This window comes from Mirounga leonina, unplaced genomic scaffold (genome assembly GCF_011800145.1).
Source record: "Mirounga leonina isolate KUSES-001 unplaced genomic scaffold, KU_Mleo_1.0 Mir_98, whole genome shotgun sequence".
Taxonomy (NCBI): Eukaryota; Metazoa; Chordata; class Mammalia; order Carnivora; family Phocidae; genus Mirounga; species Mirounga leonina.
Genome location: NW_023270921.1, coordinates 2,546,572 through 2,571,377, shown reverse-complemented (window position 1 = coordinate 2,571,377; position 24,806 = coordinate 2,546,572). Strand labels below are relative to the sequence as shown.

The 24,806-nt window shown below is 37.2% G+C and overlaps 1 protein-coding gene across 1 annotated transcript in view; it reads right to left on the bottom strand.

The window, feature by feature from the left end:
- The window catches only part of LOC118006689 (integrin alpha-2), a 101,659-nt gene that overhangs the window by 45,774 nt on the left and 31,079 nt on the right, over window positions 1–24,806 (bottom strand). The window contains exons 3-9 of the mRNA XM_034999445.1: window positions 13,502–13,611; window positions 12,453–12,544; window positions 9,318–9,432; window positions 9,018–9,145; window positions 6,030–6,178; window positions 973–1,123; window positions 525–690 (exon numbers count right to left, since the gene is read on the bottom strand). Coding sequence (XP_034855336.1) covers window positions 525–690; window positions 973–1,123; window positions 6,030–6,178; window positions 9,018–9,145; window positions 9,318–9,432; window positions 12,453–12,544; window positions 13,502–13,611 — 911 coding nt within the window. The remainder of the gene's footprint in view (window positions 1–524; window positions 691–972; window positions 1,124–6,029; window positions 6,179–9,017; window positions 9,146–9,317; window positions 9,433–12,452; window positions 12,545–13,501; window positions 13,612–24,806) is intronic.

Below are 24,806 nucleotides of genomic sequence, written 5' to 3'. Positions count from 1 at the left end.
TTCCCCCCAAAGCTATACAATTTATAATCTTATCAATAGTGTATGAGCTTCTTTGCTTCCCCATAATATCTCCAAGATTATATATTACTATCTTTTAGGCACAAAGTAACATTGATTTAATTTACAATTTAAAATAATTACTGAAATTGGGAATATTTTCTTATGTTTATCAGCCATTTGTACCTTATCTTTTATGAACAACTCACTCATGTTGTCTATTTTAATTACTGATTCATAGGAGTTCTTTTCTTTTTTTTTTTAATCTTTAAGAATATTTTATCAAAATCTTTTCTTTTACAAATGGAGAAATAAAGGTCAACAGAATCGAAATGCTTTGCTTGAAGTCCACACCAAATTGGTGTAAAACAAAACCCAGGTCACCTGTCTAGCATTAGGGCCATAGAGAAAATCGTCACCATAGGAGTTCTTTTCATATAAGGTATATAAGTTAACATTAACAGAGCAAGAATACAGTAATAAAATCAAGAATTCTTGAAAAAAGTTTTTGAAAGATGTTCTTTTACCTTCAATGCTAAAAATTTGTTCTCCTAGTGTCCCAGCCTTTTCTAGTAGAGCGGCTTCATCAGACACGTTGAAAAAATATCTTTCTGTTGGAATACTGGCAATTGCTTTAATTTCTTTTATTAAATTTTTAGTATCAAGGGCGTTTCTGTTTAAGTACCCAAGAACCTTAAAAATAGAGGAAGAGGGGAAAAAAGTCATTATAGCTGTACTCCAATATCCCTACTAGCACTTTCTAGTATTTATTTCTGAACACAATAGGACCTCTGGAGAAGTAAATCCACACCCCCTTCGTCAACAGGACTGAAAATCAACAAGAAGCGAGACTGAGTGCAAATCTTTTCTATAAAACTGTGAGCACCAAATGAGAAAGTGCAGTCTTGCGAAGTGATGTTATAAAGGAGCACTTACCCATCCACTGAAAGACAACTAAAAAGAAAATCTACTTACTGCTATGCCAAACCTCAGTATATTGTCATTGTTGCATTGATCAATCACGGCTTTCAACATTGAACCGTCATGCGATTCACCATCAGTTACAACCACCATTACTTTGGTGGCACCCGGTCGTCCTCCAGCCGCTGCTGCATAAGCAGAATCTCTGTGGCAGATAAGATTAAAGACTCACGATCAAAAGATGAAGCTAATATGTGGACCTCTGGTTAGAAATATAAATGTGAAACTAACTTCTTTGAGCATGACCTACTGTGACTTAGAATTTCTCTCTATAGGTCTGGTGACATATTTACCTACATTCTATTTGCAGCTTATAGGGAAATATATATAAATCTTACTTGGCATTAACAATAATTTCCATAGTTTCTATGGCATGTGTGTGTGTATTTACATCAAGAATCCTTAGGATTATCTTCTGATAACAAAATTCAATTCATTAATATTAATCAACAGAGCAAAGATATTCAGTCCTATCACCAGTTTTACTCACTGGATCTGCATTTACTTTCTCAATATGAAATTGCTTTTTAAAAAGTAATAAATATACTTGGTGAAAGAATGTCAAAGCATTTGGAAAGGTATAAAATAAAAATCTGACACCAAGCCACTGTTCCAAAGGTAACCACCTTTATCTGTTTGTTTCCTTATAGAAAACATTTTATTTAGATGTATATGCGTAATCTACTCCTCAAATGTTCATGCAAATGGGGACATAGGCTAGCCAATTATTTTTCATTTTTTAAAAAGACTTTATTCATTTATCTGACAGAGAGAGAGAGGGAGAGAGAGAGAGAGCACAAGCAGGGGGAGCAGCAGAGGGAGAGGGAGAAGCAGGGTCCCTGCTGAGCAAGGAGCCTGATGCAGGACTCCATCCCAAGACCCTGGGATCATGACCTGAGCTAGGGGCAGACACTTAACCAACTGAGCCACCCAGGTGCCCCAACACAGTAATTTTTCATTTTGATGGAGATCTTTCCACATAGGCACATACAAAGCTCTCTCTTTTAAGATTTTGACTTATTTATTTGAGAGAAAGAGCAAGAGAGAGTGCACAAGTAGTGAGGTGGGAAGGGGCAGAGGGAAAGGGAGAAGCAGACTCCTGCTAAGCAGGGAGTCTGATGTTGGGCTCAATCCCAGGACCTTGAGATCATGACCTGAGTCAAAGGCAGATGCCTAACTGACTGAGCCACCTAGGTGCCTCCAAAGCTCTCCTTTTTAATGGCTGCATAATATTTCATTATTTGGGGGTAACCGTAGTTTAACCAATTCTCCATTATTGTGCATTTAGGCCATTTTGAGTTTTACAAGTAATGCTGTAATAAATGTCCTTGTGTATATATCTTGGCATACTTTTCCAAATGTATTAGTAGGATAAAATCTTAGTAGTGAAATTACTGGGACAAAAGATTTACACATTTCAAACTTTGAAAGATATTGCAAAATTGGACTCTAAAAATTTCTACCAATTTGTATTTCCATAATGTAAAAGAATGCAAGTATCTCCATCTCCTTTCCTTAACAATGAGGATTATTAAACTTTTAAATTGGGGACATTCTGATAAGTGAGAATATATAATTGTCTTAATATGTGTTTTTTTCATTATGAAGAGATAATGAATATTTTTTTTTAAAAGATTTTATTTATTTATTTGACAGAGAGAGACACAGCGAGAGAGGGAACACAAGCAGGGGGAGTGGGAGAGGGAGAAGCAGGCTCCCTGCAGAGCAGGGAGCCCAATGCGGGACTCGATCCCAAGACCCTGGGATCATGACCTGAGCTGAAGGCAGTCGCTTAACCAACTGAGCCACCCAGGCGCCCGAGATAATGAATATTTTATGTTTATTAGCCATTTGTATTTTTTCTCTATGAACTCTTGATTTTTCTTTTATCTTTGACCATTTTTCTTTGTATTGTTCATTATTTTCTAATTAGTAAGAGCTCTTTGTTAATTAAGAAAATCATCTTTTTCATATATATCACAAATATTTTCCTCAGTTCATTAATCTTTTAAATTTTAGTGGTATTACCTCTGTATATAAATTGCATATTTTGACATCAATTTTATTAGTTTTTTATGTGTATTCTTTTATATTTGACATGGTATTTTAAAAGGACCTCTTATCTCTAGACTTGTTTCTTTAATTTCCCAAGTTTCTCATAGTCCCTTAATAATTACATTTTCTTAGATTTAAATTTTGGTGCAGCTGAAATTTATTTTGATTCAAGGAGTGAGTCAGGAATTCAGCTTTATTTTGTTTCTAGATCGGTATCCAGTTGTCTAACAACTTTTTTCCTGTCTATTGGATACTCCTGTTGCACATTCTTTCTGGGGAATGCCACCCACTCCTTTGGACTACCTACCACCTGTATGATGACACCTTAAAGTCTACATCTATTTCCATTCATCTCTCCTATTTCATATTTATACATTCAATGCCTGCTGAATATTTTCACCTGAATGTGCAAGGGACACTTTAATTTCAACATGTTTAAAACTGAGAATATCATTTTATTCCCTAAAACTTTCCTACACAACAGAATGTTGAAGTGTAGAAAAATATTTCATATTTGTCACCCAGACAAATTTGAATACAGTACTCACATGAAATACCTGTTGAGTGAATTATACTCTTTATGACACATGGTAGAATTCATGTATGATTATAAGATTTCTGAGGGTAGAAACTGTGCCTCATTTGTTCTGATTAACTTCAGGTCTTGGAATAATAAATCATAACCATAGACAGTCAATGAAATAAGATTAATGGAAAATGGCAATATTTACTAAAAGAGTGTCAGAATTCTATTTGATGTTGTAAAGAAACAGACCAAGAGAAAGAAAGAAAGAAAGAAAGAAAGAAAGAAAGAAAGAAAGAAAGAAAGAAAGAAAGAAAGAAAGAAAGAAAAAAAGAAATGAAGAAAAGAAAAGAGAAGAAAAGGTAATTAACTTCTGGAAGGTGTGAGTAAGAAGTTAGGTGATTCTCCTAACAATGGAAAGACTTCAATTAGCTTGGGAAATAGTGGTAAGAGCAAGATGATGGTACAGGAGAGAAAACCAAAGTTCTGAAAAGATGATAAAAGCCAAAAAGTCACATCTTAACAGACAGTGGCCATTCTTTTTGTGAGGAGATCTTACCAGGTCCCTGAGCTCCTTCCAGGGAAAAATACCACATCCATACTTCCTGCTGAAAACACAGGCCCTCTGCAGTTTGTAGCTCCTTCTAGGCCATTCTCCATGTCAACCTACTGTTCCTCTGAGTCTAGGTTACCAGGCCATAAAGGGCACTTTGCCAGTTAGCAACTGACCTATTAACTGGCCACAGCCTGTGAAATGGTGTGGCCCAAAAGAACATCTCAATAGGGACAATAGAGATTAACCAAATCAATCCACTTGTAGGAAATCCACTTTTGAGACATATAGGGAAAGTCACCAGTTGATAGAAACAGCAACTAACATATACACCCAGAAAAAAGGAGGGGCAGATACAATAGGAAATGCAGAAATAGGAAAGATAGGATACATGGTGACTGGCCAGACGTGTGCTACTAAGGAAGAACAAAAAGAATAAAGAAAACCTGCAAGTGCTTACTTTGAATGACTGAGGGGAAAGGCAGTAGCATGAATCAAAATGGAAAAGTCGTGAGCATGGGTAGGGAAAAGAATAAGGCTGGTTTAGGATGTACTGAATTTGATAAGTGAGCCAACACTCCAAATTAAACATCTCCAGCATCAGCTGGATGCCTGTGTGAATTCTGGGAGAGAGTTCAGAGCTGACCACATAGCAATGTGGTGACCTACACAGGGCTAATGGAGATGCCATGAGAGTGGAGACCATGCCTAAGAGGAAAGTGAGACAAAAAAAGAGGTCTCTGTTTAGTGAAGAAAAAATAGGAAAAGGAGCCAATGAAGAGGCAAAATTGTTGCAGAAAGTTGGCAGGGATTCTAAAAGTTGGTGATGTCATGGCAACTGGGGCTGGAAGAGCAGTGTGTGCTCATCAGCAGCAGATAGTGAGGGAAGCTAAAGAGGATGAAGTTTGAGGCAGGACCACTGGGTTGCTGGCTGATAAAGAGGCCCACGTTTACCTGGTGGCAAGCCATATGTTTCAAGGAAGTGGAGGGAGGGAGTAAAGACAATTTTTCAAGGAGTATGGTAGTAGAAGGAAGAAATGCACAACACAAGGACAAAGGCAGGAAGTGGGTTTAAGGGAAGGTGAAGTTATTTTTCTCATTTATTTTTTAAGAATAGGAGAATCTTTAGCATTTTTGTAAAGGTACGTGATTAAAACAGAGTGAAGATGAACGCAGGAGTGCTGAGAAAATAGAGAAACTGAGCTAAAAATTAAGAGCGTTGCATAGTTGTAACATTCACATTGCCCTGGGTTGTAATAAGCATAGTGAACCCATTCCATTTAATTCAGACTCCTAGGTCATTAACATTTAAGATTCTATGACCCTTCTTAATATGCATGAAGTGCTCCATTAGCTCAAGTCGTTTGTGGCCTTGATAAATATTAACAAATAATTGCAGATCGCTCCATTTCCTACTTAATCTAAGGTCTTTTAATGTCATTTCATCTACTTCATATACAATCTTTATTTTATTTTTTTTAAAGATTTTATTTATTTATTTGACAGAGAGAGAGACAGCGAGAGAGGGAACACAAGCAGGGGGAGTGGGAGAGGAAGAAGCAGGCTTCCCGCGGAGCAGGGAGCCTAATGCGGGGCTTGATCCCAGGATCCTGGGATCATGACCCGAGCCGAAGGCAGACGCTTAACGACTGAGCCATCCAGGCGTCCCGCATATACAATCTTTAAAAAAATCATGGAATATCTTTTAAAAGTCCTAGAAATCAAAGATTTTAAAATTTCATTTCCTATTGCCTTTTCAAAGTGTTCAAGTGACAGAACGTTTGAACTTTTCTTCTTTATTACTTCTAATTTAAGTGTTAAGTACCAGGTACATTATTTTTGTCTTTTTTTTTTTGGTCTTTCTTATTTACAAGCACTTCTATTTTATCAAAATATTGGGCTATTAGCATCATAACTTACTTTGCATATTGAATTGCTTTGAATGTATTTGTGAGGTCTCCCCCATACTGGTATGTCTGGGATGTTGCTTCAATCATTTCAGCTTTGGTTTTGAAAGTGTTCAGGTTAAATACAACTCTTGGATTGTTGGCATACTGAATTAACCCCACCTTCAAGAAAGCAGAAGTTCATTAAAGGCTTGTCATTAAGTTATAAATAATTTCTAATTAACCAATATAATCAAAATCAAAAGTGCATCTGGATGTGGGCTGATAGTATAAGGGAATCATTTCCAATTTTGTTCTTAAGAATAGTTATTTTTCTTCCAATAGAATGACTTCTTTGTTAGAGGCTGTCAGGAAAAAGCAGCAGTACTTGTTGATAAGCAAGATGAGGTCCTATCTGGTATAATTTGGTTCTCAAGAGTAACAGTTACATATTTTCAACTATAATAGTTATAGATTATCTAGTAATAGATTTTAAAGCACTGTCTTGTAATATTTTAATATGGATAAATATTAGAATAAAGTTCATTAACAAGAAGATTAAATGATATAAATTTTCTAATTAACAATGGATATGAGCTAGTAAACAATTATAAGCAGTCATAGATGGAAGATAACAGCTCATCAATTGAGAATATTTGCATATTAAACAAAGAATTAGATTTGAATACAAAAAACCCAAAACAAAACAGTGAGCTAATCAACACAGTCAATTTATTGTTCTGGATTTCCTCTAATCACAGACTTCAGCATTTTTGGAAGAAACCTGCTATATGAGCATGTGGGCAAGAAGTTTCTGGCCTTCAGAGAAGATGCCATTAGGGAGAGTCTTATTTGAAAGACCTGAGAGAGAGAATAACTTCTGAACAAGATTCTGGGGCACATATCCTAATCCTTTAGATCAAGAAGGCCAAACACTTCTATTAACATCCTGGTTCTCAGCACTGAAATCATCCTCTATGCCTAGGAGTTGGGGGCTTTCAGAACAAGAAGTGGCAATAGGAGATTAGTGGTAAAAAGGTCTCTAAAATAGAGGTCAGTCTGTAAGGAAGGTGGAAGGTGCAAGGCCTGGATTTCTGAGTTCAATCAGCTACTTTTGCTAGGAAGCAATCAAGTAGGCATTAGGAAGATGTGAAAAACATGATATTGCTGGAGCCTTCTCCTTAGGATAGGATGTAAGACTTGAGAGAGAGGATGGGTCAAAAATAACTCTAAGGATTTAAAAGTCTAAAATGAGAGGAAGATGTTAGAAACTCCCATGACAGCCCCAGAACTTCGGTGTGAGAAAGGGGAGTGATGCATAGAAGACTCAAAGAAATGTAGTATATTAGGACTTACAGAAAGGTCAAATTTAGATTGGAAGAAAAAGAGACTTTGTAAAGCACCTCTAGAGATGAAAAAGATGTATTAGGGTAGGAAGACAAGAAGAGGAAGGCCTTAAATTCCTTGCGAGAGACTATGAAATAGAGTAAATCTTGTAATGGGGGTAATCCATTTAGAGACAGATAAAATAAGCAGATACTTAGGAACACTTCTCTTATGATGGGCCTTAAGATGGTGCTATACAGAAATCAGTGCCATACCTAGTCTTTTTAAAAAAGATTTTATTTATTTGAGAGAGAGAGAGAGAGAGAGAGAGCACGAGCTGGGGGAGGGGCAGAGGGAGAGGGACAAGGAGACTCTCTGCTGAGCATGGAGCCTGCCATGGGGCTTGATGTGGGGCTTGATCCCAGGACCCTGAGATCATGACCTGAGCTCAAGTCAGACACTTAACTGACTGAGCCACCCACGTGCCCCTACACATAGTCTTATTCACAGAAGTATCACACAGTGAAACCTCCAAAGTTTCAGTGGACATTAGTGTCCTTTAGGTATTGAAAAGCAATGTCAATGGGGAAAACATACAATAATATTTTGTAATACTGTACAGGAAAGCAGAAAATCAAATTTCAATATAGCTAACTGCAAAACATTTAGGGGGAAATGTTCCAACAATTGTTACTAGATGTTGGACACTAAGGCCTCAGATGACAGGAACAACCCAAAAACATACACTGGTAACTGTGAACTGGTTCCTGTTGATGTTGGTTCTACAACCAGAATAAGCCATGAAATGGCAAATCCAATAAAAAAGAAAGAAAAAAGACCCAAAACTTTAACAATAAATGCTATTTGGTTTTTGGAAAGTGAGAAGCTTCTGTTCCTGAGTTTTGGATGCCTATCTCAAGAAGACAGAAAAGCAAATTAAAGACTCATTAAAACACAGGCAGCTACACAAAATTATTTAAAAGAAGTGTCCTGTGTAAAAAAGGAAGGATAGACTAAAATATGATAAAAGACTAAAAAATAATGAAAGATAGGATTATACTGTCTATGGACTTCTTTATAAAAAAATTCCAGAATTCAAGGACAATTGTTTTACCAGCAAACAATAAAAAGAAATTATTAGTCCAAGTGGCTGTCAAGAAAGAATACATACAGGATTTTAAAATGTATTAATAAATTCATGAGTTATAGGAGGGAAAAATAAGCAACTAAAGAGGATTAAAATGCTATATCTCAGGGATGCCTGGGTGGCTCAGTCAGTTAAGCATCCGACTGTTGATTTCAGCTCAGGTCATGATCTCAGGGTCGTGAGATCGAGCCCCGAGTCAGGCTCTGTGCTGGGCGTGGAGCCTGCTTGAGATTCTCTCTCTCTCTCTCTCTCCCTATGCCCCTCCCCCCACTTCCACTCTCTCTCTCTTTCTCACACACACACAAAATGCTCTATCCCACATCCGATGCTTGTGTCAGAAACAGAAGTCTCAAATCTCAAAAACCAGCATTGGGCAAAGGCATAGACAGAACAACTCAATGTAGTACAAGTTTCAATTAACTGTCAAGATTACCATTAAATGCATTTAATATGGGGATCTGACAAATGCAAAAATTAAGACGTCATAGCTAACAATATTTTCTCAGAAAGAAAGCTGTGGGTTAGTGTATGTATTATTCAAATCCATACCTGTGTTTTTTTGGGGCCTATATCCAGGCCTTGGACAAATTTTTCCAAAAAATTCTTTACTGCATCCCAGGGATAAATACTGTTTGATTCATCACACACAACCACAACATCTATGAGGGAAGGGCAGGCTACACAGGAAAAGATGAAAGAAACAGATTTCCATAGGTAATTCAGTCTTCACACACATATGCAAATGGAACAAAGTAAAATGGACTTGAGGAGTTGGGTGGCACTTGATAAATCCCACCTTCCCCCTTCATGTAAGGCATTGCTCAGACCCTCTGCACATTCATCACTTACTCTGAACTGCAGGTGCAAAGCTGGTCAAGAGCTGAAAATCGGGACTGACGTCAGAACAAACCCCAGTTGTGTAATATTGACTTCCACACTGCTGTGCCCACAGGGGCCCACACGTCTTCAGAGAAATGAGAGCAATGACAAAACATGGAAAACATGAGTCCTCTACGTCTCCATTGGTAAAACTCAGAGATCATTTCTATGATTTTACCAGATACTAGGAATTGTCAACTCTTGTAACGAACTAACAGATCAAAAAAAAGCCTCTGAGAGAAAGTGTCTCAGAAAGAAAGAGCAACCAGAAGTAAGGGAGAAAGAAGGTGGCCGCTGGGCTGGGAGGCAGGTCTTGATGGTGCAGGGAGAAGCCCCTCTGGTCACCCCCCAAGCTAGAGAAAGCGGGTGCTTTCCTTCCTCTTCGGTCTCTCAGTTACCTGGGCCTCAGGGGCTGAATCTGTAAACGAGGATAATCATACCTATTATCTTTTAAGGTTGTTGTAAAGATTAAGTGGGTCTATAGATATAAAACATTTAGAACAGTGCAGGGTAAATAGCAAAATGCTACATAATTGTAAGCCAGCTTCATTGCTATTATTATTCTTGAACAAAGATTATACCACTCACTTATACTACTATGCTCTCTGTCTACTACCTCTTATTCTATTCAGCAGAAACCATAGGCCCACAAGCCCCAGGGCCAGGCAGGAACCTAGGAGTGTTCTGGGCTGGTATAGACGCCATGATGAATGAAGAACCCAGGGGCAGCCACCATGGCTCTTGCCCATTGCCAGCCTTGCCAGATCTTTCCAATTTTCAAGGAGGGCCTGAGAGGACAAATTCTTTGTGAAAATTCAATTAAAAAAACCCCCAAAAAACTCTATGGGCTCAACAAACACAATGATGTTCATGAACTGCCAGTTTCTGACTTTGTTCTAAAGTATTTATTTGAGGACTTCTGATCCCCCTTTTTCTACTACATAAAACCTTAGGTCATCCAAACTACCACTTGTCTCCCTGCCCACACCAGACATACTACAATTCTTCATAGTCCCGTCAACCCAGCCTCAAATCTCTCTTTTTCAGCAGCCCTTGAATGCCAAGAACTCCTGCTTCAGTTGTGATTAAATCACACAGAAAACGTCACATTAAATAATATTAAAATTGCTAGATGTAAAAGGACAAAAATGGGAAAGAGAAGTCTAGACAAGATCTTAAAGAGCACCTACAAAGTTTAACATTAGGTAAAGCTGTGGATCAATTATTAAAGCTTAACAAAAAAGTGTGAACTTGCAAAAAGCAATTGGAAGAATAAAAGGGAATTTATTTGATCCAGTAATTGTTGGTTGCTCGAAGGAAAAGCAGCTGTGGTCATATTTCGTGCTCAATGAATAAGCCATAGTTCTTCCTCCTATAAAACTGGTTCATTTTGCCAGTTAGTTAAGGGACAATCACAATTGACGGCTTTGGTTAGTTTACCAAATAACAGATACCAATTATTGATTCCTATATCCCCATCCCCAATCGTTTTTTTTTAAATCACCTTGAAAAACAGTAACTCATGAAATATTCAAGATCTTTTTTTTTTGTTTTAAAAGCAATGGAAAACAGCATTTAGAAGTTGAAATTAGAATATGCCAATTGTTAATGCCAGAACTACATTCCTGCTTTAAGCCCAGAACTTAAGAAGTTTAAAAAAAAAAATGTGATGATTGTCAGTCTTTTCCACATAATTCTTAAGAGTATCTTAAGATTTTGACCTTTTAGGTATGTAAAGGAAGCTTTGGCTTTTTTTTTCTTTCTTTTTTTTCCTCTCTCTCTCTCCCTCCCTCCCCCTTTGCGCCTTCTCTGCTTGCTACATTGATTGTTAAATTAATCTCTTAAATTCTCTAGCAGTTTTAAATTACTTTACCTGAAGTTACACATTAAAAATTTTGAAGTACAACCTGTAATCCCTATATCTCAATATGTTCCTCTTCCTGAATTTATTCAACCTTAAAAACAAACAAGCAAACAAAAAAAAAAAAAAAAAAAAGAGGAAAGCAACGCTATTATAAAGACTTTGGGATATCATAAACTGTGAAGATTCATTGCAATATTCATTTTGCTTTGAATTACACATATTATAAGCAATACCTGATATCTGAATACCAATGTCTGAATACTAGTATCTATTAGTAAAAGTAGAAAGACATTGTTAAAAATTGATTATATTTTTAGAATAATTTAGTTATTATACACATAGGCTTTTAAGTTAGCATGTCAATCATATAGACATAACTAATGTAAAGTTAAATTAAGCATTCTATGGCTATTTTAACAGGGCGATATAACTAGGATCATCTATGAGCTGGTAGGAATGTCTAATAAAATTGGGTTTTTATTTGCCTTAAAATTTTTTTTGGTATGTGATGGTTTTCATTTTTTAATATAGTCAGATATTTTCAACAATTTCCTATATTATTTCTCCTGTTAGTTCTAAGCTCAGAAATTTTTCCGTCTTTCAGAAAATTTCCATTTTCTTCCAGTTTTTAATATTAACTCTTTAATTCACTTGAAAGCATATTTGAATATACAAGTTATTAACCAATTAATTGTCCCCAGACCGCTTGTTAAAGAAGGTATTTTTTTCTCACTGATTTGTGATTCTTTCCTCAGCATTCTAGAAACTAAATGAGAGTAAACACTAATATGAAATAAGAAGAGACCAAGCCATGACTTAGATGATATCAGATTTACCAACAGTTACAGCAAAGGATTAAAGACAGAAATACTCTTCAGCTTTGAAATCCACTCTCTGAATTAGCAGTACCTATCTTGAATGTTCCTACGGGAAGGAGAAATGAGACCTGGAATTCTGCTATTATCAACAAATGCTAAGAGTACTTTCCAAGGGCAAAGAATCGGTGTTCCTTGTGTTGCTTTTCTCTAAGACATTCTGTGGCAATGCTTTTGCTGAATATCTTAAGAAGTCTATACATCAACAGATGGGCATTTCATGTTGTATATCCACAATGGATGATTTATCCAAAAGCAAACTCTAATATTTAAGTGTCAAGATTTGATTTGATAGGTGGGATGGTGAGAAGACACTAACTTCATACTTTCTTGAAATAGATGGGAATTTGAAAGGTAAACACTCACGAGAAATCCTCCAGTGCCCATGTTCCTTGTGAGAGTCAAGCCAAGGCTCATGTTGGTTTTCATTTCAGTAACATTGGGAATGCTTGTGGCACCTTTCAAAGGGAAAAATATTTTAAAAAGTGAATAAATCTTCACCATTTATTTAAACTTGTTTAAAAAAAGACCCCCACACTGATGCTTATGTGTAGCATTGAATTTGGTGTCATATATCCAGGTACTCACATTACATAATCACATGTAAAGAAAGGAGGCCTTCAGTGATCTGGTAGCTTGTACACTTAAATGAGTGAGGTTACAGAATGTCAGATATTAGGGGGTAGTGTCTGTAAAGGGCATGACTTACAGGCATTTAAATTTAAATTTTTTAAAAACAAAATGCTGGCCAAACAATACAAACCTGAGGACACTATTTGGTCTACAATTTGCCAACCTACTCTTTTCAAGGTCACAACAGCTCCATCTAATGTTTTATTATGGATCAGAAAAAAAAAAATCCTTAAAGTGTTATAAAAAAATGCATACAGTAGAAGCTGGCCCAAAACATTAATGACTGAATTTTAAAAGGAAATCATGAGACTAGCCATGTAAAATAGTAAATACAAACAATTACGAAGTATTCTAAATAGTGACAATTTTTTTTTATTAGAATGCAACAGAGTGTTTCTCAGCATCTCTAAAAGCAACACTAGTATTGACAGGTCTATACCTAATGGTTTGTTTTGAGGAGGGAAAGAGGTATGGTTAGACTTAGATATCTATAAATAATCAGCAAAATAATCCTGAACATTGATGGAAACTGGTCCACAGTCTGGGGGTAGATGGTCCAAGAGGCAGCACATTTCTCATGTATCTTATTAAATCAGGTCTTTAAGCTGTGTTGGAAATTTGGATACAATTGGACCCCATATGACTAAAGATAATAAAGGCAAAAAAGTTGTCTATGTTTCTTCAAGACAGACTATGATTGATTTTGTTATTTTTTTAAATTAGAGTTACATCAAATGAGATCTTGTTATTTGTAAAAAGTCATATTGCTAATTACTACTTACTTTCCAAATTTAGCTTTTCACATGTAGCATTGGACAGATCAACAGGACATTTATACACATCTCCCATTCGGTTCTCAGGAAAGCCACTCCAAGGTGAACCAACTAGTAACCTAGAAATAGGAATTATTTTTCATTAGATATAAAATGTTAGTATAGTTTCTTAAAGTTTAAAACTGACCACAAAACAATGAAAAAATCCCCCACATTTAATTTCAATCTTAATAAGAAAATAGTTCATATTTGTTCAGTTATAATTTGTTCTTTTTCCTTTTCTCTTAGCTGATCAAGATTCTTAATGAATATTTGCATACAGTATAGAAATATAATGCAGGTCACAAATGTGATCTGCATATGTAATTTAAAATTTTCTAGTAGTCACATTAATACAATAAAAAGCAAAGCTGAAATTCACTTAAATAATATATTTTATCTAACTTGATATACCAAACTAGTATGCAATCATTAAAAATAAAAATTATTAATGAGCTATATGACATTCTTTTTTCCATACTAAGTCTTTGAAATTCAGTGTGTTTTATACTCAGAGCACAAATCAGTATGGAGAAGTAACATTTCAAGGGCTCAGTAGCCACATGAGGCTAGCAGCTGCCTTATTGGTCAGCACAACTTTAAAGAATGAAACAATATTAAAACCAAAACAAAAACTAACATTTGTTGAGTGCTTTTCTTGTCCTAAGTATTTTCATATGTTAATTTACTTAGGGAACAGATGAGTTATCTAAGTGGTTTTACTGTTTATTGTCTATATAAGAGGATCCTTAGCAAAAACACAGAGCAAATATACTGTGGAGCTTTCTTTATGTGTAACGTGTTTGTAGCCAGAACACAGGATGCAGAGTTTGGATACTGGTGCTCCCATCCTCCTTTTGGTTAGTTTCATTTCCTACCCAGCTTGTCCAACCAGAGACTAAATGTTTCCCTGTGGAGACACTCACCTAACATTTCTGGTTACAGAAGAATGGACAGAAAGAGTCCATGTAAACAGTCTGATCTTCAGAATCTATAGTAGGTTAATTACTCAGCAGCATTCAGTTACTAAGGAAGCATATTTGATTCAATGTTTTTTTTCCCTGTCAAGGTTGGCAGATTAGATGAAACTTAAATTCTTTCATGAGCCTTCTGCAAAAATATTTTATCATTGTTGATTAAACAACATGTGCCTCACACTAAGTGCCACAATGGATACAAAAAGACTAAGGTGCAATCTACTAAATCTAGTAAAACTATTTAAGATACATGACAAGTAAAACAATAACAACACAAATGAACAGAAAGATATAAATAAGTTCCTCTCTGGAACAAATGTTAAAATGGTCAGAGGATGCAAAAATGGATATTGAAAGATGAAGGTGGCAGTCATCATTCTCAGCAGAGGGAAGAGTGTGAATAATCATGGAAAGAAGAAAATACCAATTATTTTGAAAGACAGTTAATGATTTACACAGTAAGTGAGAGCTAAGTGTAACTGATTCTGATGCCCAAGCTCTTAACCCTTAGCTTATTCTCCTTCCTCTTAGCTGCACAAAGGCCTGGCAATAGGGCCCAGATTGGGAAAACTATCTGGACAAATGGGCTGTGTTCCAGAATAATCAAGGAGTGGTGGATCTGGAAACTGATGGTCAGGCCATGTCTACCGTGATGAGGGTGTGGCTGTGTGGTGTATAAGGAGGCTATGGACTGGAAGGACACCAGCCAAGGTCAACTTGTAAGAGCACATCCACACTGTGGGCCCAGGCTGTACTGTTCATAATGTAGGTAAGAGCAGATCATGTTCAAATAATACTAAATGTGGTAATTTGGGCGACTTTCATTATGCACATTTTCCATCCATCCTCACCAGCCCAAGGGCAAAAAACACACTGAAGAGTAAAAATTAAGTGTTTCTCATCTAAAATTTAACCATCTTGTTCTCCAGAGTCTTCAGCAGTAAAGCACCATCATGGAGTTACCTACTTCTCAATGAGAAAGCTCAAAAGGCTACTTGCTGTCTCCTCTTGACTAAGTGCTCCCTGGACACACCTCCCCACCTCACTTCCTCCAACCTCACCAAAGAATTCGGGATTTGATAATCTCACATTCAGGAGGGGGTATGACATCTCCACTACTGCTGTGAGAGCTGTGGCCTCCTACACGAATCAAATGGGAAGAAGAGAGAAAAAGAAACATCTGCACAACTGTGTGCCTCTTAACAAAAAGGATGTGAAAGTACTTGTAAATCTCTCAAAGAAAACATGTAAATCTCTGGCAGTATGATGCCATATTAAACTAACACAAGACAACAGGTAACAGTGGAAAACCAGATCACCTTGGTGACTGGTAAAGAACCAGGGTGTCCTCATCATATATGACTCATTCTTTCAATATGGTGAACCACATTAGTTAGTAGCCTCCAGGTCATGCTAGTGACTACAGAGAATGTTTCAAAGACCATTGTTAACTCCCTTATTGGCAACATTTCCAGTAGACTCTCCTCGCTTCTACCCACGCTTCTACCCACAGGCCTCGGTGAAATCCTGGTTCCTGACAATTCATCCTCATAAGGAAAGGCTACGACGTCACCAGTGGCTACTCCAAGGGAATTGTGACATTCTTATATTAATCAGACAGGAAGGTGAGGGAGGCTGGTATATTTAGCTATAAAATCTTTTTTTTTTTTTTAAGATTTTATTTATTTATTCATGAGAGACAGAGAGAGAGAGACAGAGGCAGAGGGAGAAGCAGGCTCCCCGTGGAGCAGGGAGCCCGATGCGGGACTCGATCCCAGGACCCTGGGATCATGACCTGAGCCGAAGGCAGACGCTTAACCGACTGAGCCACCCAGGCGTCCCTAGCTATAAAATCTTATGTAATCAGCTGTAACAGGAAGAAACATGCCAGGAGAAAATGTTACAAAGGTGGAGAATAGGATAGGTGAGTGAGTAAACCCTGCTGTAGTATGGTAAAACATCTTTGAAGGAATGGATTTAACGTAATCACAACAGACAAAAGAGCTGCATGAACAGTCGTGTGTGCTGATTCTCAAAACAAAACAAAATCCCAAGATATAAACTCTCTTTCCTACAGTGAAACTGGGAATTCTTCCAAGATGACTTAAAATAACACTTACTGTTCAATTATCTTGTGGGGAAATAGTGATTATGTAGAGTTCCAAAACACAGACAATTTGCCCACCTCCAGTGGAATTCAAAATACTTTGTTTAGTTAGTAAACAGTATTTATGGTGGTGTAGGTAGTTTAAACCTACAATCCAGGGGCTGTTATAAATATCTTCCTTTGGTCTGTGAGTCTATAAACTCTGCAAGTGTTCCTTTAATACTAGCGATTTTTCTAGAGATTATTGACAGAATGTACTTAAGATAGTAGGGCAAAACATGTTTTCTTTGATTCAACAAACGTTTATTGAAATCCTGTGGGGCTGAAATTTTGCACAACTCCAGGGGATACCATTTCCATATAAATAGTGTGCTCTGGCCTTGTTAAGTATGCAGCCTGTGAGGCTGTACGTGGTGGCTAGACCTACTACGTGCCAGACTTGATTCTAGGCACTGGCGATACGTCAATGAATAAGTCAGTCAAACAATTCTGGTCTCATGAAGCTGACATTCTAGTGGGGAAAAGATAGACAATAAATTTAATAAGTAAATAAAACATATCATGATGATGATCAGTGCTTTACGGGAAAAAGGAGAAGGATGTGGCGTGGAGGGTGTTATAATCTTTATTAGAATGGTCAGGAAGGGCCTCACTGAAAAGGTGCAATTTAAGCAAAGACTCGAAGGAGGCGAAGGAGTAAACCATAAGACTCTGGTGGAAGAATACTAGGCTGTGGGAACAGCGAGTGCAAAAGCCCTGTGGTTGGACCACACTGTAAGAGGAAGAATGTGGGAGGAGGTGGTCAGATTGGTAATGGGGCCAGATCCCATAAGATTGATATGAAATTCTAAGAACATGGCTTTGCCCGTGAGTGACATGAGAAAGCCATTGGAGGATTTTTTTTTAACACAGTAGTAATGTGAGCTGACATATTTTAGAAGGATTTGGAAGACTGCTTTGTTGAGAATTATTGCATTGGGCCAAGGTGAAGCAGGTGAAGCACTTCAGAGGCAAATGCAAAATCCAGGCAAGAGGTGATGAGGGGTTCCTACAGGGCTGTGAGAAGTGATCTTATTTTAGATATATTTTGAAGGTAGGGCCATCAGGATTTCTTGAGAGGTTAGTTTTTAAATACACACACCCACACCCATACTCATGCAAACACACACACACACATAGAGTCAAGGAGGCCTGGGTGGCTCAGTTGTTAAGCGTCTGCCTTCGGCTCAGGTCATGGTCCCAGGGTCCTGGGATCGAGTCCCACGTTGGGCTCCCTGCTTGGCGGGAATCCTGCTTCTCCCTCTCCCACTACCCCCTGCTTGTGTTCCCTCTCTCACTATGTCTCTCTCTCTCAAATAAATAAATAAAATCTTAAAAAAAAAAAAAAGAAACTAAAAGGAACCAAGTGGTCATGATCAGATAAGGGGGATACTCTCAGTAGAGCAAGATTTTGAGATAGGATGAGCTCAAGAGCTCAGTGTGAGGTATTTTAAGTTTGAGGTATCTATCAGACATCCAAGGGGATATTTTACTTAGGATTAGAAGCCTATTGTATATAACACATTAATGTAAGAAATTTCAAAGTCTATAGTATATAAATATAAATATTGTTCCTTACATTGTTTAGTTCCAAGCCACTGACAACACAAGGGTTCTGGTGAGTTCTCTATAGCTACTTGCTTCCTGCTTGAAATGTAAAAGGAGTTTATGATGCAAAGAAATCACCTGGGAAGACTTCAAGTCTCCAGGAAGGAGGAAGACAGGTAAAGAGAGTTCATTTTTAGCTCCTGGTTGGGAAATACTGTTGCTATAAATTTAATAGTTAAACCCTTTGGCGTGTGTTGAAAGGAAATTTTAGTTTCTAAGCTTCATTACGCTACCTCAGGCTCCTTTGGCTGCCAGATTGCTTCCTTAAATAGGGGATGGCTAAACCCTCAAGGTCTTTCAGTTCCCTGATGTCGAGTCCACCAACCTCATTATTGCTAAAACATCTTAAGCCTATTGTTCTGTTTCATAAAAAGCCTGGAAATGAGCTTTTGTACTGTAAACAGATGAATCAAATAAAAGCTGATTCTGTTATGTTGACTCATCCAACATGCAGTTTTCCTAAAGTTAAAATCAAAAGTTGATATATTCAATTTAAAGCCTTGTGATGACATAAATTCTACATTCTTCGAAGGGAAGGAATGATTTTTAAGACCACCACATTTTTCTAAATCAAAGCCCTTGAGATAGTACATTTCAACAAGGTGCTTAGGCAGATGGTTGTTTTATCAATGATAAAATTTGGAAAAGTAACATTTATAAACTGTTTAATAGTTTATAAAGTACTTTTAATGTACACTGTCTTCTTTGATCCTTATAAATAGAGGTCAAGTGTTACAACTATTCCTGTTTTCCTATAAAAAAACAAGTCTAAGCGTCTAATTGGCAACAAAGCCTAGATCTGCACCTGTGTCCTTTCATTCCAAACCCCTGATTCTTTCTATCATAGTAAGTTCTGCTTAGAACTCTTCTAGAGGACAGGTATTCATTGTTTTCCCATCCTATTAGCCATAAACAAATTAACAGTTTCCACCCATGCCACTCTGTATTCCCCAAATCCCTCTTCAGATGGAGCTAGTCTGATGGAAAAGTTTCAGACAACTGGCCACCAGGAAGGTGTGCATATGTAAGCCCCATTCACTTTTGTAAATGAACTTTGTTCCAGGAACAGACATTCAGGCATCAACACAGTGGAAAGCTTTAAATTATAAGACAAGCTAGTGAGGCATGGAGAATTTTCACAGATCACTGAAGGTCTCCAGACATTTGGGAGTAGCAGATCTATCCCCTATGCAAGTCACAAAAGATGTGTGTGTGTGTGTGTGTGTGTGTGTGTTTGTAGGTATACACACAAATTTGTGTCCAGAGTGGGGGAAGGGAGAAAGAAGTCTGAGCTGGGGATATTTAAAGTGCCTTTTCTACTATAGATTTTTACTTATGATAAATAACAGAAACCATGGAAAAAATTTCGCTATAAAGATTATTTAAACTTAGTGGAAACGAAATGGACAACTATGGCGTAACAAATGTAGGTGGATCAACACCAGGGTGGTTCATGGGGTTCTAAAAGATACTCGGTTCACTATTCTGCCCCTACTGGCTGCTTAGAGAAGGTCTTTGTTGATAGGAGACATGATATTTTGCACATCTATATTAACAGTGTTGAGTGATGGTTTAATTATATGGCAATAACATAATAATTATTTATAAAAGTATTAAGTTTTTAGCTTAAAAGTGTAAGATTATTAGAGTCCGACTTCTAATGCCTTTCCAGAATCAAAAATTGGACTAAGTTACAAGTTAGTGAAAATAAAATGTAATGAAAGAACAAAAAGGAATATATATGTCATGGGTTTAAAATAAAAGCAAACTCTGAGAATAAACAAAGTAAGCATGTTAAATGGCACTGCCAGGATAACCTAATGGCAAGAGAATTTTATCTTTGGAAAAAGACATAAAGGATGATATTGGCTAATATTTAAAGGCCATAATGAAAGACAAAGACATGATTATTTTGGAAAAGGGATCAGAATAGCATTCTTGGCCAAGAAGAAGAAATGGACTGAAGCTAATCCAATATGCATGGAAGCTAATCGATGACAGATGAGAAATGGTTGAGAAACAGGCAGTGGAGAGAAGTAGGGAGGAACTTGTTATTAAAAATCCTGATTTTCTTCCTATGTATTTTTACACAGTGCTAAGGAGAGTACTTCACATATGCATAATGATTTAGTGTTTTTTTTTTTTAACAGTGGCTATGATTTATTTCTTTTTTTAAAACAGTGGATATCGTCTATTTCTGTTTTTTTAAGTTTTTATTTCAATTCCAGTTAGTTAACATACAGTGTAATATTAGTTTCAGGTGTACAATATAGTGATTCAACCCTTCCATACGTCACCCTGTGCTCATCACAAGTGCCCTCCTTAATCCCATCACCTATTTCATCCATCCCCCCACTCCCATGTCCCCTCTGGTAACCATCAGTTTGTTCTCTATAATTAAGAGTCTGTTTCTTGATTTGTTTCTCTTTCTCTTTTTTCCCTTTGCTTATTTTTTTGGTTTCTTACATTCCACATAATCATAAAATCATATAGTGTTTGTCTTTCTCTGAGTTATTTCACCTAGCGTTATACTCTCTACATCCATCCATGTCTTTGCAAATGGTAAGATTTCATTCTTTTTTATGGCTGAATAATATTCCACATCTTCTTTATCCATTCATCAATAGATGGACACTTGGGCTGCTTCCATATCTTGGCTATTGTAGATTATGCTGCTATAAACACAGGGGTGCATGTATCCCTTTGATTAGTGTTTTTGTATTTTTGGGATAAATACCCAGTAGTGTAATTACTGGATCATAGGGTAGTTCTATTTTTAACTTTTTGAGGAACCTCTATACTGTTTTCCAGCGTGGCTGCACCAGTTTGCATTCCCACCAACAGTGCAAGAGGGTTCCCCTTTCTCCGCATCCTTGCCAGTATCTGTTGTTTCTTGTGTTGTTCATTTTAGCTATGTGGACAGGTGTGAGGTGATATCACAAAACAGTTTTGATTTGCATTTCCCTGATGATAAGTGATGATGAACATCTTTTCATGTGTCTGTTGGCCATATGGATGCCTTCTTTGGAGAAATGTCTGTTCATGTCTTTTGCCCATTTTTAAATTGGATTGTTTTTTGCATGTTGAGTGCCATAAGTTCTTTTTTTTTTTTTGGAGGCTCCATGCCCAGCATGGAGTCCAGTGTGGGGCCCAAACTCATGACCCTGAGATCAAGACCTGAGCTGAAATCAAGAGTCAGATGCTTAACCAACTGAGCCACCAGGTGCCCCGAGTCTCATAAGTTCTTTATATATTTTGCATACTAACCCTTTATCAGATATGTCATTTGCAAATATCTTTTCCCATTCAGTAGGTTGCCTTTTAGTTTTTTTGATTGTTTCCTTCACTATGCAGAGGCTTTTTATTTTGATGTAGTCCTAATAGTTTATTTTTACTTTTGTTTCCCTTGCCTCAGGAGACATATCAAGAAAAAAATGCTATGGCTGATGTCAAAGAGGTTACTGCCAGTGTTCTCTTCTAGGATTTTGATGGTTTCTTGTCTCACATTAGGTCTTTAATCCATTTTGAATTTATTTTTGTGTACGGTGTGAGAAAGTTTCTTTTGCATGTAGCTGTCCAGTTTTCCCAACATCATTTGTTGAAGAAACTTTTTCCTGCTTTACTGAAGATTAACTGACTTATAGTTGTGGGCTTATTGCTGGTTTTCTATTCTGTTCCATTGATCTATGTGTCTGTTTTTGTACCAGTACCATACTGTTTTGATCACTACAGCATTGTAATATAACTAGAAGTCTAGAATTGTGATGCCTTCAGCTTTTCTTTTCTTTTACAAGATTGCTTTGGCGATTCAGGGCCTTTTGGGGTTCTATACAAATTTTAGGACTGTATGTTCCAGCTTGAAGAATGCTGTTGGTATTTTGATAGGGATTGCACTAAATGTGTAGATTGCTTTGGGTAGTATAGACATTTTAACAATATTTATTCTTCCAATCCATGAGCATGGACTATCTTTCCATTTCTTTGAGTTATCTTCAGTTTCTTTCAGTGTTTTACCGTTTTTCTAGTACAGAAAACTGCACTCTTTGGTTAGACTTATTCCTAGAGTGGTTTAGTGTTTGAAGTGCTTTAATTTTTTTTTTTTTAACTAAACTACAGATTTTATTTGGATTTCACCAGTGAAGTGCTTTACTTTTATTCTCTCACAAGGTGCTCAAAACATTCCAGTTTGGTAGGAATGGCCCTCTCTTTGTGCTCCAGAGAGGTTGTGTGACTTTATCAAAGTCACCCAGCTAGTGGTGTGGAAACAGGGTAAAACCCTTGTGCTCTGGCTCCCGACTTACATGACAAATCCCTGTCTATGAGACAATGAAAAGGCAGATGTTAACTGCCATCTCTGTCCATGCAGAAATTTTAATTCAAAGTACTGAATGAAGTTGATCTTACTTTATAAAGTTTATATAACAATAGAATTAAATATTTTTTATAAATGCCAATTACCTTCTGCTGCTCTCCTCCTAGGATACTTAAAAAAAATATGTACACTTGGAACATCTTATCTCTGTTTTGCATTAATCTACCATATGCACATTACTTCTTGGCTCTGTAATCTTAGGCAAACTACTTAACATTTCCAAGTCCCAGTCCCCTCATTTGTAAAAGGAGTAATAATAGAGCTATTGTGAGTATTATGTGTTCAGCAAAGACAGAGTACTCAGTACTTTTAAATATTGCAAATATCAGTAAATACCAAGTACTGTTATTTCCAACCTACATATGGCATAATCTTTGATATGTGTTATAGAATTGAATGTTTCTTATTCATCTAAAATTCTCTTCCATATCTCCTATAGACAAGCTGTTATATTTATAACACACATAGAGCTTTATTCATATTTTTCTTAGTTAAAAAGTTGAACTATAATATAAGCTCATATATAAATGGAATTTTTTATTGGCCATAACACATGTTCATTATATTTCTCTTCTTTACTTAAGGAACAAGTATGCACTAGTCCTTGCTGACACAAGAAATTACATCTCTCCCACTGGAAATACCCCTTGTTGCCAGACAGCTTTTGTTACACAAGTGACTGTTCTAAGGTTTTTGAGTCATATAATGAGCTCAGACTGTTCATGCAGCAGGCCTTTGGATTAGACAAACAGAGACAGTACATATCACCACAAGCTTCCAGGAAATGACTTTAAACATATCTCAATCCTTTGTATAATTGCTTCTGATAAGAATTGCATCATCTACATTTGAACATCCTGTGTGTACAATGGGGGCCTCAAAGTGACACAGAAGGGGGAGCAGACCACAGCTTTACTTACAGACAGAGGGGTGCTCTGCTGCTCTGCTTGGGAGTAATCTTGCATTCAAAATTATGCAGCTTGTTTGAAACTGTTAAAAAAGCTCTAGAATTCTCAAAGCCACATCATCACTATTTCTAGAATAAAAGTCCACAGTGTAATAAAAGTATAATAAATAAAACGAGCAAAAGCATCAAGATCATTTTGTTAAAATCTTGTGCATCCCAATGTAAACTATGCCTATAAATTCTTAGAAACATGGGACATATGTGACAGCTGATGTTGTACTTGAAAAATAAGGAGTGTGGTTTAAGAAAACTCAGAGCCATAAGCGAGATGTCAGAAGGAAGGAAAGGGCTGAGAGATAGAGTTGGGGCTCAACAATACAGACTGTAAAGAAAGTCAAAGAGAACAGAGGAAAAACTATCCAAACAGCAGCTTCAGAACAAGCAGTAAGAGAGTAAAGGAAATAAAAGGGTGTGTGTGTGTGTGTGTGTGTGTGTGTGGTGTGTGTGTGTGTGAGAGAGAGAGAGAGAAAGAGAGAGAGAGAGAGTGTGTGTGTTATATAAGTCCAAGAGAAAAAGACTCACAGTTATAAAGGAATTCACAGTAATCCCACTTTCTTTGCCCAAAGTTAACTTGATTAGTATCAGGAGGAAAGTTAATGTTTAAACAGGCCTTCCCACATCTGCTACTTCCATAATGTCTGTGCAGTTGTCATAAATTAGGAGTGGAGAAGGGCACAGTGCCAATCGTCAAAACAAATAGGCAATTCTGGATTCCAAGTTTCATATTATTTTACTTGAGCCTGAGAGTTGTGAGGGCCGCCTGTCCTCACAGGGGGACACGCCATCCGCTGGATCCTGCCACAGCCCTGTCCTCTGTGGCAAGGCACCTTGGCAGGGCCAGGCTAATGAGAGAAGGACCAGGGTGTCCCTCGAGTGTCCCACACTTTGGGAGGAGAGAATGAGCTCTTAATAGTAAGATAATACAGTTACGACACTGAAAGGTCACCCATACAATTAACCACATGGGGCTGGCCTTTATTACATCTCTGCCAGCTCTGCATATCAGTCTTCCGCTTTGACTCTACTCCACACTCCTTCAAAGGTAAGGTTGATGTTTTCTACTTTGCACCTCACACAGGGTCCAGCCTGTAGTGGATTAGCAGATGCTGTCCATGACGTGGCCTCTTCTGCTTCTTTGCTGTAACAAGGCCAGCACAGTGAAAGGGCAGACTGGCATGCCAGGCCAGCTTTGGTTCTCTTTCCTT